A 15,567-nucleotide genomic window follows, 5' to 3' on the forward strand; every position below is an offset into this window, starting at 1 on the left:
TTCACATATATTTATACATAAATTTATACATACATATATATATATATATATCGAGCGTTAAACTAATACATCTGTTTGTTGTCTACACCACCTGTCTTCGCCTTTTGTTGGCGTTTTTTTTTGTGAATTCTCCCCCTACATATATATATATATATATATATATATATATATATATATATATATATATATATATATATATATATATATATATATATATATATATATATATATATGCGAGAAACTAGTTTGAATGTATGCATTTGCATGCATACATACAAATGCGATAACACCTATAATACTAAGACAAACATGTTGCCATTGGAAAACAACTAGAAGTAATGAATGAAGAATACGAGAAACTCGAAGCATAACCAACAGTAAAATTCAAACAAAAGTTCACCATCTCTACAAGTAATTGACAATTACATGAGAGAACAATTAACACACAAACCGAAAGAAAACCTACTGAACTGGTATTGTCTACGACCTAGTAGCTAATAACTTACAGCGATCGAGAATTCCAGCTTTAGGGCATTAAATGTACTGTTATACTGTGCTACGTTTTCCATTCCTCAACGGATGGAAGTAAGAGAGACCGATCGTAATTAGAAAGAGACAACCAAAATGGATGACCGCTCTGCAGAAAAAATGGATGACCGCTCTGCAGAAAAAATGGATAACCTCTCTGGAGAGAAATGTCGACAGACGCTAAAAACATATTGGGCAATTAGATGCTATCATAAAATGCAAATGAATAATATTTTCACGAACCACCAGTTGCAATTTTAAACGGACAAACTAATAACCATTAAACACGAAATGAAAAAGCTCAGTGAAAAACTTCGTTATCGAAAAATATTCCCCAACCAGTAGCGTAACTGGAGGGGGGGGGCAAGGTGAACACATGCTCCGGGCACCGATTGAAGCGGGGGGATCAGAATTGGCTATCTATGAACCACTGATAAGGAGTTTGCAAGTGTATCCAGTTCCCAAGATACACTTTCAGTTTCACAGTTTATTGGAGCAACGGGATTCTTTGAACGTGGGATCTTGAGGCGAAAATGCAAATCCTTGATTGATATACTACAAATCATCGCGATATCTAGGACTATAAAGATCTGCAAGACCTTAAGATTTAAAGAATGCTTTCCTTCACAACCTTGCTACCAAGTAGGTGGCCGATCAAAATTTATTCTGAATTAAAAAAAGGAAAAACACATACAAATATGACTGTGCATGCGTTTATGTATGCATGCATTTGTATATGCGTGAGTTTGTGTGTGTGTCGGGGATATGTGAATGTGTGTACGTGTATGTTTGCATTTGTACACGAGTATGTGGGGGAGGGAGCGCGTGCGTGAGTATGTACTTGCGAAATTCTTACTGGAGTAAAGGAAGATCATTCACATTGTAAATAATACAGATCATAAAAATAAAGGGAAGTCACCCCCGTTTAAGAAATCAATTCTTGAAAACGAAGACAACATAAGTTGTGTCCCTTCGATAAAGACTTGTCTAACTGGCTTAATGCATTACTGATTGTAATTACATTTTTGCTTATAGATAGTCTAATAGATAAAATAGAGAATTTCGTAGCCTCTCATACGAAACAGAATACATTTTTAAAAATCTGAAGTAATCATCAGAGATCTTTCTGCTTTGAGCAGAAACTGCATGAGCTACCTAAAGATGTTACAAGTTATCCTGATGGTAATTAAAATTATTTCATTGTTGGAAACCTTTGTCTCCTCAGTAATACGTATGACAAGCGATTTTCCCCCTTAGACAGTGGCTTTGCCTGAATCAAGCATCGAGGACTCAATTAGCCTTCGCTTGCAGAAGAGCTCCATCTGGAGTTTCTTGTCAGCCACGATCACAACAGAACAGGATTCATGAATATCTCTGATCGTGGCTTTCTTCAGTCGTTTGGGTTCCAAAACAATCTTCTGCCAGAAATAGCCCACTGACCTAGCTGGGAAGCTGCGACAACCGAATTCAATACATAATGAGGCAGCATGACAATTTTTGATATGTATCTCATCAACCAAGACTTTCTTCAGTTGGTTAGAAATATGTCTGTAGTAACGCCGTGCGCATGCGTAGTCTTACGCATGCGTAGAATTAAACAACCAAGCGTTCCCGCTCAATTCATTCTCTTTCTCGCTGGCCAGCGATTGAGCATGGACGTATTTAAGCTGTCTCTCTACATGTTTCGGACTTACACTCGACAGCTCGCTCACAACTACAGAACAACGTCCCAACAACTATGCTCATACACACAGAAGCTGTAACAACAAGAACTAAAGATGTATATATTTACCACCTGAATAAAGTGTTGTTTAAGTTGATAGTCTGGAGTTCAGCGTTCCGTTATATTCTTTAATTACATAGTAGGAAAGTCAGGTATACATCTAAAGATGTATAACCCACTTTCTACTAAATGTCCTCGCAGGATATTAGTTTGGTCGCTATGATCATTTCCGTGCTCCTGGATAGAAGAACCGTATCTGGTCAGAGCGCTGTTAAACCAACTTTCTTCAGGAAAGATGAGTCTGTTCTTCAGATCCAGTTGCATCTCTCAGTCAAAGCTCTCATGCAAAACAGAGAATGGGTCCTCCGTGGTTGCTTTTTACCTTAGGAGCCTTCTTACCTTCCCTTAAGAATCAAATACATTTTGGTGGTGATGCTTGTTGTTAAAATACATTCATGAAGGAGTTTGACACTCGACATCAGTAACCCTCTGTATAAATTTTCCAGTGAAGGGAACCTGAAAACCAAGCTCTCTTTCTGGTACCGCTTGATTTATTTTATAAATGTTTTATAATGAAAAGCTTCGTGGACTTTAAAAACCCTCTTAGAACACTATACAAAATTCAATAGGGCTTATTAATTTTCTGGTGAATCATTACATATCCGGCAATTTAACTCCAATGGTTGGTTTTATGAATAAATAGCTTTAAATTATTAAGAAGCAACAAAGAATTAAACAAGTGGATAACTGATCTAAGAACTAACAACAGCATCTAACCTAGAGTTAAAAGCAACTTATCAAGAGAGTTTTGAAATAAATGTATATTTTGCTGTATAAATCATATCTTGAATATACATATATGATATAATATAATATAATATATATGTACATCTATATATATATATATATATATATATATATATATATATATATATATATATATATATATATATCTATTTATTTATTTATTTAAAAGCAGCAGAAATATAACAAAAGGCTGTTACTCGGAGTTTCACGTTCCCGTTCATCCCGATGAACGGGAACGTGAAACTCCGAGTAACAGTCTTTTGTTATATTTCTGCTGCTTTTAAATAAAGCATATTACTCTATTTCTGGTATTTGAGTACTCTTTTTTCCACCTTGTTGCACATTTTATGTTCTTACTCCGGTATATATATATATATATATATATATATATATATATATATATATATATATATGTGTGTGTGTGTGTGTGTGTGTGTGTGTGTGTGTGTGTGTGTGTGTGTGTGTGTGTGTGTGTGTGTGTGTGTGGAGTTAAACGCAGGTGTTATTCAAATTCTTTTACTTCCGACATATGTTTCGAAGACAACATTGGTATTATTCCAAAAGGAATAAAATGGTGTAAAACAATGTAATCTTCTCATCAGGGAAACAAAAAAAACCAAATTCATCAAGGAAACAAGGGAAAAATACACACATCCATTTATATATATATATATATATATATATATATATATATATATATATATATATATATATATATATATGTATATATATATATATATATATATATATATATATATATATATATATATATATATATATATATATATATATATATATATATATATATCATATATATCATAGAATACAGATAACATATTGTGTGTGTGTGTGTGTCACAACCTTCTTCAGTTTCCTTCTATTTTTCTTTTGGTATATCCTGTCACTTTCACTATGGATGCGATAGACATGCTTCTATTGTTCTACTAATTACTACACCTGTACATCCATCCTCTAACCACTCACTTTAATCTGGTCGTCTTTAATTACTAAAGGCAATGAATACACCTGCTAACCCTAACCCTAACCCTAACCCCAGACATAACGAAAAACCTTCAGTGGATATGAAAATCGCGACTCAGTAACTGGTTAAGTAATATATAACCCATTTGGTTATTTGTCTTGCACACTTGCCTAAGGTTTCATACTCTGTTAAAAAGTAAAATCGTTGTCTATAAATAGACAGATCTGCCTTTTGTCAGATTTGCTGCCAGTCTTAATTGCTTTAATTTAATCTTTAAATTATAGCATTCGTTCGTCAAATTATCTGTAATACAGTTGACGTTGACTAGATCCAATTAGCTTTGCACTCAGAGGACCGAGATAATGTATAGGACTAACTTACAGATCTATCGTCTCAGATATGCTACAGTGTTTCAGTTAAATCTGGGTAATATTGCACATTCTGTTTGTTTTCATGAAGTTGTAATTCAATAGTCATTAAAAGTAATTGGTAAACAATTTGCTCTTAAAGTTTGTATTATGTAAAAAAAAAAAAACATTAATTTAAGGTAAATATGGTGGGTTTGGTTGGAGTGAGAAAACAACGAATTTACGAGAGGAAAGGTCGAGAGTTGTAATCTGTTGTATTATGAGGCGGTGAGCTGGCAATATCATTAACTAGTCGGACAAAATGCTTAGCGGCATTTCTTCCGGTTCTTTATGCTTTGGGTTCAAATTCTGCCGCGGTCGACATGGCCGTTCATCCTTTCGGGGTCGATAAAATAAGTGACCATTCGAACACTTGGGTCGATGTAATCAACTTACTTCCACCCTTAAAATTGCTAGTCTTCTGCCAAAATTTGAAACCGTATTGTAAGGTAGCAAGTTGGCAGAATCGTTAGAGAGTCGAGAAAACTGTGGTGCTTTCCACGCATTTTCGATCGAATCTCCTTCGAATTAACAAGGGATCCCTTGACGACAACGTAAACTTCATTTGATTAAGGTATCTTTGGCTCAACGAGCAGCTAGCGGATTACCCCTCGTTTGGGCAATTACCACTTCCTAGGTTCTGCTGGCTATGAAACATATATAGCCTGAATTTTATCTACTCCATTCCCTAGTTTGGGAGTGTGTGTGTGTGTGTGTGTACAATAAACACTAGAAATGTACAGAAAATAAACTCCATCAAATACTATGGTGGAAAACTAGAAGTAGTCGATAGCTTCCGTTATCTAGGTGACCGAGTCAGCAGTGATCCGAGTGTTCCGAGAGCGTAGCTGCTAGAATAAGAATAGGCTGGGCAAAGTTCAAAGAGCTTCTACCTCAGTTGGTAACAAAGGGCCTCTCCTTCAGAAAGGCAGACTGTATGATACCTGTGTGCAAACAACTATGCTACATGGCAGTGAAACGTGGGCTGTGACCGCAGAGATCATGCGAAGGCTTGAAAGAAATGAAACTAGTACGTTTCGATGGATGTGCAATATCAGTGTGCATGTACTACAGAGCGTAAATATCATGAGAGAAAAACTGGATATAAGAGGCATCAGGTGTGCTGTGCGAGAGAGACGAATGCACTGGTATGGTCGTGTGATGCGTATGGATGAAGACAGCTATGTAAAGAAGTGCCGATCTTTAACTGTGGAGGGAACCTGTGGAAGAGGTAAACCCAGGAAGACATGGGACGAGGTGGTGAAGCATGATTTTCGAATGCTGGGCCTAACGGAAGCGATGACAAGTGACCAAGACCTTTGACGATAATGCTGTGCTTAAGAAAACTCGAGAAAGTGCATTGTGATCAGCGGTGTATAACAACATCCAATAGTTTGATCAATATAATGATGCTATATACATCTATATATAACACAATTGTGGATCGGTTATTCTTCACTTTAAGACATCATGATACGAGCAATCAGCTGTCTTTCAATTTAAGCTATCACTATTTTTCAACAAAATTCTCCCACTCCTCAAGGAAAGAAATGATTCGAAATAAGAAACGTGTTTCAGGAACAGGAAACACGTTCCTCTAAAGACTGCCATTGCAAAATATTTTATCAAAGACTTGCCGCAAGTGGATATGTAGCGTAACAAAATTGGGATTTTGAAAGAAGTATCTATATAATGATAATTCCAGTTGTTTGAAATGTAGAAAAGAATACTTTTGATTAAAGGAAAGAATAATGGGACAAAATCATCCTAATTTCCTCTCGCTTACTCTCTTTTTCTGTCAGAGAAACAAGTGGCCACGGTGGACCAAACCAAAATAAGGAGTCCTTACGCAGTTGCTTGACTTGCCAGAAATAATAGCCCTGCCCTGTCATATTTGTTTCAAATTTTAGCACAAAGCCAGCAAGTTCAAGGGAGGGGTTAAGTCGATTACTTCAACCCCAGTGTTCGACTGGTACTTATTTTATCGACCCTGAAAGGATGAAAGGCAAAGTCGGCTTCGGCGGAATTTGAACTCAGAACGTAAAAACGGACGAAATGTTGCAAAGCATTTCACCTGTCATGGCAACGATTCTGCCAGCTCGCTGTTCTGCTCTGCCCCGATCGGGATTTCAAGCGACGAACATTTTAACACCATTTAAAGGATAATAAAATAAGGAAAGGACAGTGAATACTGTATCATAGGTTGTTTAGTGCAAGTTCTTGCCCGTGAATCGAAATATCTTAATGCAAAACAACCGTTCAAGTTGGAGATCAACACAAACAATGGAGAAAATAGGTCTTAATTGATTCTTGTTTCTCTCTTAATTCATTCTTTAATTTTTATGTATATGAGAACTATTCCGAAAGTCTGCCAGTATAGTTTTGAGGAAAGAAACAGAAGAAATAGAACTCAATACATGAGTGGGTGTATGCGTGTTTGTGTGTGTGTGTGTATGCACATATGCACACACACACACACACACACACTATATATATATATTGAGAGAGAGTGGGAGAGAGATGTGTGTGTGTGTGTGTGTGTGTGTGTGTGTGTGTGTGTGTGTGTGTTATCAACAACGCACGCAGTCATCAAACACTTTGTGCATGGTTACGTATTTCATTACCGAGAACCAACTCTCATTTTACATTAACTCCGGAGTATGCGCATTTATATAAACCTTGATTCCTTCCCTTCGTCATTCACAATCAAAGGAAAGTTCGCGTTTTTTTTCTCTGAAACTTAATTTAAAATGTCTGGACGTTCTGGTATGTAGCTTCTTTCTCATATTTATTATTAATATTGTCATTTAATTTCTGAATATCTTTACTCAATGTCTTGATGTATATTTCTATTTTTTTAAATTGTTGATTGCTCTTTTTTTTGTTTTTTAATTGTGTTTTAATTGAATTATGCCCAAAGCATCGAATGATTTATTAGTCAAAAGAACTCAAATTGTTCCAAAGTTCTTGAGTTAGCGATTGTTTATTAGAAGTTGTAATTAGTTATTGCTTTTTATGTTTTTATGTTGATTTAAGAATAAATTTCTCTGTTGCAATGCTACGTTTTTTTTGTTGTTGTTTTTTTAGAAATCTGTAAATGGTTAATTCCTTTGCTTGTGAATTTAGCAGGTCACGATTTGGTGCAACGAACATTCTATCACCTTTTAACATATAAAAAATGTGAATTTAACAATTTTTGTGTCGTTTTGAACGGCTAATATGTCTTCCACGCTGTGATCGTTTTAGTTTCCACTCACGTATCAAATCACTTGCCGGTCATGTACCCCTCCGAAAAACATTTTTATTTCTGTACTAAATTAATTCAAACTTCGAAGCAAGATTTAAGAGATGATAGAAATTAAATTGTGAAACATTAGAAAATTAATATAAATGACTTTATTAATAGTAAGAAGTTATAAAATAGCTTTGTAGTTAGTTCGGACAATTACAGCCGTAAGTAATGTTATGGCCATATATCACGTGGAGTGTTTGGTGTAAATGTGTGGGCTGAGAAGTAAGAAATATTCGAGTTGTTTTAAATTACTCGGACAGATTGTTAATCTAGATCAGTCCTGATTGAACGATTTCTATGATCAAAAGTGTTTCAGTTGTAATCTTCCTATCTTTTTTGTATATCTGGGGCTAACATTGTTCTGTAAAACAATAAGGATGTATTGTAAGGGAATTTGGCGGTATAACTATAGTCCCTTTCCCACTGTCTTTGTATCCACATAAAGTCGGTGGTGGCGGGCAGCAATCTGTCATTAATGCCCATATTTTTAGTAAAATTTGAAGGGGATACGTTTTCGAATGCATGGATTATGGTTATGATTATTTTAAAAAAGAGTTCCAGACCGTTTTAATCATTCGGTAACTTATTAATTGTCTTTGCAAAGTGTAACGGGACACATTGCAATATTTCATTCAGAATGTAGGTAGAATTGTTCTTTAAGGTTTCTATGAGTGAATCGACTTGAAGAATCTTGACTTCAGCTTGCTGGGCGTAAAGAATCCACTTCCCCACCCAGCTCAAATTATTTAGGATAACAAAACTATTCCTTTGTGTCGTGCACCTTTTATTATAAAAATTTTAAGAAAACTAACATTTACTGTATTCCAAAATTAACTGATGCCGTGATTATATAGATAATATTGCAAAATATGTGGTTAGATATGCTATAAGTATAATGATAGCGTTGTTTATCCAAGGTCAGCTCTGATCAAACAGACATGCTCAAAAGCTTTCTACCGTGAACATCTCATTTAAATCTGAGGGATTAATGATGGTGTGTTAGTGATCTGATCTTATCTGAAAAATTACATCCCATCCCATCTCCAGGGTACCCTCTGAAGAATCGTCGCTTTCCCAGGCCTGAAGTCGTGATTCTTTACCTCTAGAGTGGGCTTATGTTAAATATGTCTGAGAACATCAAATAGAAATGAGGAAGGAGACATTCAGTTTAAGAACAGTAGAAATTTGTCAGGTGTAAAAGAAGACATTATCATCATTAAACCAAAGGCATATCTGTGTGGTTTAAGTTTACTTCACAACCACATAGTTTGTGTTCAGTTTCACTGCATAGGACCTTAGGCAAGTGTCATTTACTAAAGCTCTGGTCCAACCAAATCTTTATGAATGGATTTGGTAGGTAAAATCTGAAAGAAGCCTATTGTTTGTCTCTAAACAAACTTCACTGTCATATTTCATGAGACCTGTGCAAGCATGGATAAGTAGATGTTAAAATGATGATGCTATTAATACTGGTATCACTCTTTCTTTCAAACTATCAATATAGATAAAAATTGGTTGAGCAAACCTTGGGATTAGAAATAAAAGAGGATAATTTTAATGTGAACATTTTCTAATACACCACTCTCCAAAAGACTCTGGTGTAGTGGTTCTTTAATGAACCTGAACTGGAAAGCTACTCTAACAATACACATGCAAAGAATATTCCACTAACTGAGAGGTGTTCACACACCATAATTAACATTTTCAAGGCATTAGGAAAGTGAAGAATATCTTTCTATATCACACAGTCTACAAGCTTTCTTGTTTCTTAAATTGTAGCCAATACTTCTGATCTTTAACCAAAAGAATTCCTACTAACTTGCAGAACTATAACAGTCCTCTTAATAATCCAACTTCATTTGCTGCCCATATTACTTCTAACTACCAAAAAAATATACTCACAAACTGTGTCTCCACATTGTTTGCTTCATTTTCATGTGTGTGCAATTACAAAGTTGAGTCTGTATATGGATACTAAACCTACCAGAAAAAACTAAATCTCCCACAAATCAACTCCTGCTGTCTTCAACAAAGGGATATGTGTGGTAATGTAAAGCTAGATACTCATATGGACAACCTTAGCATCACAGCAATATTGGCCCTTCAAGGGTTTAAGAAATGTATCACCTGAGCAAAGATAAGTTTTAAACCCACCGTGATGGTCAACAAATTCCATTTACCATCTCCTGCATTACAGAGCGATCAGTCAAGAGTGTGAACAAGCTTTTTGACTCAACTATGAAAGACTCTGCTACCATTTAAAAGTTCAGCTAAGACCGTGAAGCTAGCAGGCACCGGGCCTTGTTCTATCTATATTGTATCTGGGTCCCAAGTTTTGTGACCTCTGCTTCTTGATAGATTCCACTGACAACAGTTGACTCCCTCAAAATGAAGATTGGTGGCTTTTTCTACAGGTAGCTGGATCTTCCTCACAATGTCATAGCATCTAGCTTCTCCCATTCAATGGCTTGTGGGGTGCTGCAGAACAGAGACCAGAAGTTTTCCTCAGCTGGCATCGAAGTGAGGAAATGGAAGTGACAGTCATAGCTAAGGCAAAAGGTGCTGATAGACACCAGAGCAACAGTCTTAAGGGCGGAGGCTTAGAATATTTCCCAAAGACCCAGGGCAAGGTGACACACCATCTTATCAAGGAAGTGGTTTGTGTAAGATAAGGAGCAAGTGAGCAAGATAACGGGCCTCAAGCAACAAGAAGTATGGACAAAGGCCGGGAATGCTCACCAGAGGGGTCCTTTTTCATCATGACAATGCTCCAGCCCACACCTCAGTGGTTGCCATGACAACAATTCGTGATTGTGGATACAAACTTGTTCTCCATCCGCCTTATTCGCCAGACTTAGCCCCCTCTGACTTTCATCTATTTCCATAAATGAAAAAAAGCCCTGGCTGGTCGCCATTTTACCAGTGACAATGACGTCATAGACGCTATAGAAAGTTTCTTGGAGTTCCAAACAAAAGAGTTCTACGCCGGGATAATGGCACTTCAGCACCGCTGGAGAAAGTGTTCAGCCATCGAGGGGGACTATGTTGAAAAATAAATCATCAGAAGTCTTGTACCATGTTTTGTTTTTTTGAGGCTCAAGACTTTTCAGACACCCCTCGTATGCTTGGACTTGTACCATAGCTGCCCAGCTGAATTCCCTCTTCCTGCAATTCTCCATTTAATTTTTGCTGGATTAAAATTAGTGTTATCTTCATTCTCCCCTTTTGAAAGCAATTTCCAGTACTTCTAATGACTTTTTATCTCATTCCAGTTAAAATTTCAATTGATTAAAAATATCTTTGACTTATTACTTCTGTGTGCTAGCTGACAATGAACTCTATTTATTGTATATTAAAGCTTAGTTAGCTAGCGACTTGTCTTCTGAGGAGCCAACACAACACTAGCAGTGTTCCAAGGGTAGAGGGTGTTCTACAATACATGTTTCATCAATATAATCTGTTTTCCTGTACAGTAATTTTTTTTTTATTCACAGGTGGGAAAAAGAAGCCTTTAAAGGCCCCTAAAAAGGATTCCAAAGAATTAGATAATGTAAGGAATTTAATTTTTTTTAATTTAAATCATAAAAGCTTGTGCATTAAACTTGTACACATGAACATGTTGTCTGGTGTCAGATTTGTGCAGTTCTTTGGTATTACCACCTTCTATTTCTGTTGTTTTCTAATATGATGTATTTTATCTATTTGGCAGGAGGATGTAGCATTTAAGCAAAAGGAGAAAGAAAAAGAAAAAGCTTTAAAAGATGCAAGGGCTAAAGCAACTCAGAAAGGCCCAATGGGTATGTATGTCACTGAATATTGATTATGTTGGTGAACATTAGAAAAAAATAATAGGAAGATTCTGGTGAATGTTTTAAAGATGTCATGTCATGTCATATACACTTTTTTAATATGGTTAGGGATAAAATATTTTATAAACAAGAGGATGTATGAGATATATCTTTGGTGGTTTGTGAGGAGGACGTAATGCAAGGTGATCTTTGTGTAGCAGTTGAATCTGTTTTGAAAGAGATTAGATTGTCATAATTACATGAAAATGGATTGGTTGCATAATTCTGTGTTTTGGGACAAATATCTGAGACAAGCTGAGAGGTGTTTACCATAATTGGACATTTTCAAGGTTATTAGGGAAGCAAGGGTTATCTTCCTGTGTCACAGTCTATACAAGCTTTCTTGTTTACTAAATTGTAGCCAGTGTCTCTGATATTTAATCAAAAGAGTCTCTACTGTTATATTTTCCCTTTAGCATTCATTTTACTGTCAATTGTAAAGCTTATTTATACACATTGTTTTGAATTAATCCTGCATTATCTCATAACTGAGATTTTGCTGATGTGCTTGTCTATCTTTAGAATTATATTGTAGAGTAGAAGTGAGAGGCTGGATATGGCCAGTTTAAATGCTAAAGGGTTAATAAAGTATTATGAAGATACATTATAGGCGTAGGAGTGGCTGTGTGGTAAGTAGCTTGCTTACCAACCACGGTGCTCCAGCATGACCACAGTCAAATGGCTGAAACAAGTAAAAGGGTCTTTGTAGTTTTATAAAATGTTAAAGAAGAATGTATGTTGAAGTGTTTGGAATGATGATGATGATGATTAGCTTTGTTACAAAATGTAAATCTTTTTCATTTCAGGTGGAGGTGGCATAAAGAAGTCTGGAAAACGGTAGTGCCAACCCATTAGCAGTGATTGGCTTCTACTGTTTTCAGCTGCAGATTCATGATTTTCATTTGGATATAAATATTTTTATTTTAAATAAGTCTTCTGTTTTCATTTTGAATTTAGAAGCATTTCTGATCAACTTTTCAACTTGATGTCCTGAATTAAACATTAAATTTTCGAACCATACTTCAACCTGTGGACCATAATTTTACTAATTATTCTGCCTTTGTGAATTTGCATATCTGTATTGCTTTTTTTTTGAGATTTAGTTTACCTAAGTAAAAATTGTTAAACCTTCACCATCAACATTTTAGGTCCACTTTTGCATGTTGGACCAAGTCAGTTCTTTTGTGAAGTTGATGCCTTCCTCCTGAAAGAAGGACATATACAGCTTTTAAACCATTTCTTTGATAATTCGTTCCAGATTTGCAAAAAATTTAATGTACGGCAATTGTCATTATCATCATCAACAACAGCATTTAACTTCCATTTTCCCTGCTGGCATGGGTTGAATGGTTTGACAGATCCCAGCAAACCATAAGGCTGCATTAAGCTTCAATGTTAGTTTTTGATGTGGTTTCTATAGCTGGATACCCTTTCAACCATTTTACAGTGTGTGCTGGGTACTTTTTTGTGCTACCAGCACTGGCGAGGTTACCACGTCATGTAACCCCTCATTACTTTTTATTGTTTGGAATTTTCAGAAAATTTTTGCAAATTTGTATCCTATGCACAGGAATTCATACACCAAATATGAAATCACTTGGAATAAAAATTGAAAAGATTCTACAGTCCTATTCAAGAGGAGAAACTAAAAATAATTCAAGTATCCAGTTGGGATGGACGCAACATTGTTTTTGTCCATACCATATTCAATTATTTTTTGCCAGCCAAGTAAACTGGAGCTATAGCTAATAGAACTGCTTTCCTCAAAGCTATCGTAGGATTTTTTTTCTCTTACTGTCATTGCAAGCAAGGCTATGGTGCAGTCAGTCTCCACTTGAACCTGTTTGATTTTGCTTATACAATTGACATATCTCCATAAATACTATGCTTTTTAGCTAGTCCAAAATTTAAAAGAAACTACCCACCATTTAAATTTGAAGAGAGAGAGAGCAATGCACAGGTTTCTGGTCTGAAGAACAGTTTAGGTGATAGAATGTCACAAAAGCAGTTGGTCTAGTTGTATTACAAATAAAAACGGAATGGACTGAATTACAACATTCTTCAATAATTGAAAGCTTCTTAGTTGGAGAAAACAAACAGCATTAATTAGCAACTCTAAGAGAAGTGAAGATAATTTTAAGAAATTAAGAATGACATGCATAAGGAAAAGACTGATCAAAATTTCATTTTTATTTTTGCAATCTATGTCAAAAGTATTGTCAAGTGATGGAAACAGGCTTGATTATAGTATATTGATGTTGTCCATTAAGACTGAAACATGTCCATAGTAGTCTTCTTCCCTGCAAAAATCACGTTTACCCCTTCAGTTTTCTTGGTCTTATGACTGAGAGTAGTGGAGGTGCAATGGCCCAGTGGTTAGGGCAGCGGACTCGCGGTTTTGATTCCCAGACCGGGCGTTGTGGGTATTTACTGAGCGAAAACACCTAAAGCTCCACGAGGCTCCGGCAGGGGATAGTGGCGAACCCTGCTGTACTCTTTCACAACTTTCTCTCACTCTTACTTCCTGTTTCTGTTGTACCTGTAATTCAAAGGGTCAGCCTTGTCACACTGTGTCACGCTGAATATCCCTGAGAACTACGTTAAGGGTACACGTGTCTGTGGAGTGCTCAGCCACTTGCACGTTAATTTCACGAGCAGGCTGTTCCGTTGATTAAATCAACTGGAACCCTCGACGGAGTGCCAACAACAACAATACCTGAGAGTATCTTGTATTTCTACAAGGTTACCATTCAACTCTGCTGTCATCTTTTGGATTGGTGCCTCTGAATGCCTTGCTTGACTAAATTCAAAATCAAATTAACACAGTTGGTCCTCTTCTTTCTACTAGGTTAGAGTCTTCGGCTCATCATCATAGTGTATCTTCATTGCCATTGTTCTCTAATGAACTTTCTGGTCAAGTACCCACCGTCAAGATCTTTAAATATATCCTCACTTGATTCTCTTCCCAGGTTCATCATTTCTCTGTTGAGCTTTCTGTTAGTCATAAATCCTTTTATTCTGATAACTTTTATCCTTGAACTGCTTCTGAGCAACTCACAACCATCACGTTTTCCTTTATATTTGGGCCTTTTGAATTCTCAGGTCCCTTACAATAGTGGCCTCAAGTTTTGTTTGGGAAAAATTAAGAAAATGTAACTTGACAAGATTACTTGGTCTTTTGAAATCATACCTGCCACCTTTGAGAATATCTGCTAGGTTGTTTTTTTGTTTCCTTTCCCCAACTTAGGAAATTTCAATGGATTTTCTTTTCCTTTTTTTTTCTTACATATATATATATATATATCATTCAGTACATGGCACTATAACTTTTTTTTAAATCCAGCAAGCTTCCACACAGTCATTATCGAAAGTCTAAACTTTCAAACAATGAACTTGTATAATTTCTGCAGTCTATTTTTGAAATTATGTCAATTTAACATGGTTGTTTTCTTGTGAGTAAAACTAATTAACTTAAACAGTCAAATTTCTAAAGTATTGTTGTACTGAATGGCAAGTGTAGAACAAAAATCTCTAAACTTGGCTTAAAAGAAAATAATTAAAATCTAATTTAAGAAAGTAGAATAAAACTTTAATTAATTACAGTTCAATTAGTACAGGGCCAACTAAAATCTGATATCCTGAAATTAATCTTATTCTGAGGTTGAAAGTAATTATAGTAAGAAGAATAGTGTCCCTGATCTTTTTACAGTCCAGGTAAATTAATTTCAAATTTTGGCACACGGCCAGCAGTTTTGAGCATGGAGGTAAGTTGATTACATTGACCTGAGTGTTTAACTGGTACTTAGTTTATTGATCCCAAAAGAATGAAAGGCAGAGTTGATCTCAGCAGAATTTGAACTCTTTGCATAGTTTGTCATAGGTTCTGAATTCAAAAAACAAAACTAATTTGGTGCCCTGTTTCAGATAATATTCTTAGATATATGGAGTATACAAATTTCAAGATCTAGTTCTGTGTGCTT

General features: G+C 35.8%; 1 protein-coding gene across 1 annotated transcript; it reads left to right on the top strand.

Moving 5' to 3' along the window:
- Positions 1–4,670: 4,670 nt before the first annotated feature.
- LOC106878965 (translation machinery-associated protein 7 homolog) lies at positions 4,671–12,607 on the top strand. The gene is made up of 4 exons (XM_089351500.1): positions 4,671–7,213; positions 11,234–11,289; positions 11,449–11,536; positions 12,394–12,607. The coding sequence occupies exons 1-4, from the start codon at positions 7,198–7,200 to the stop codon at positions 12,426–12,428; spliced, it is 195 nt and encodes a 64-aa protein (XP_089207626.1). The 5' UTR covers positions 4,671–7,197; the 3' UTR covers positions 12,429–12,607.
- Positions 12,608–15,567: the final 2,960 nt, after the last annotated feature.

The sequence above is a fragment of the Octopus bimaculoides genome, chromosome 4 (assembly GCF_046866305.1).
Source record: "Octopus bimaculoides isolate indiv1 chromosome 4, ASM4686630v1, whole genome shotgun sequence".
NCBI lineage: Eukaryota > Metazoa > Mollusca > Cephalopoda > Octopoda > Octopodidae > Octopus > Octopus bimaculoides.

Excerpts from the sequence above, each read along its gene's own strand:
- LOC106878965 (XM_089351500.1), top strand. Across the intron at positions 11,290-11,448 it reads ATTCCAAAGAATTAGATAAT|GAGGATGTAGCATTTAAGCA; the intron begins GTAAGGAATTTA and ends TCTATTTGGCAG. Across the intron at positions 11,537-12,393 it reads AACTCAGAAAGGCCCAATGG|GTGGAGGTGGCATAAAGAAG; the intron begins GTATGTATGTCA and ends TTTTCATTTCAG.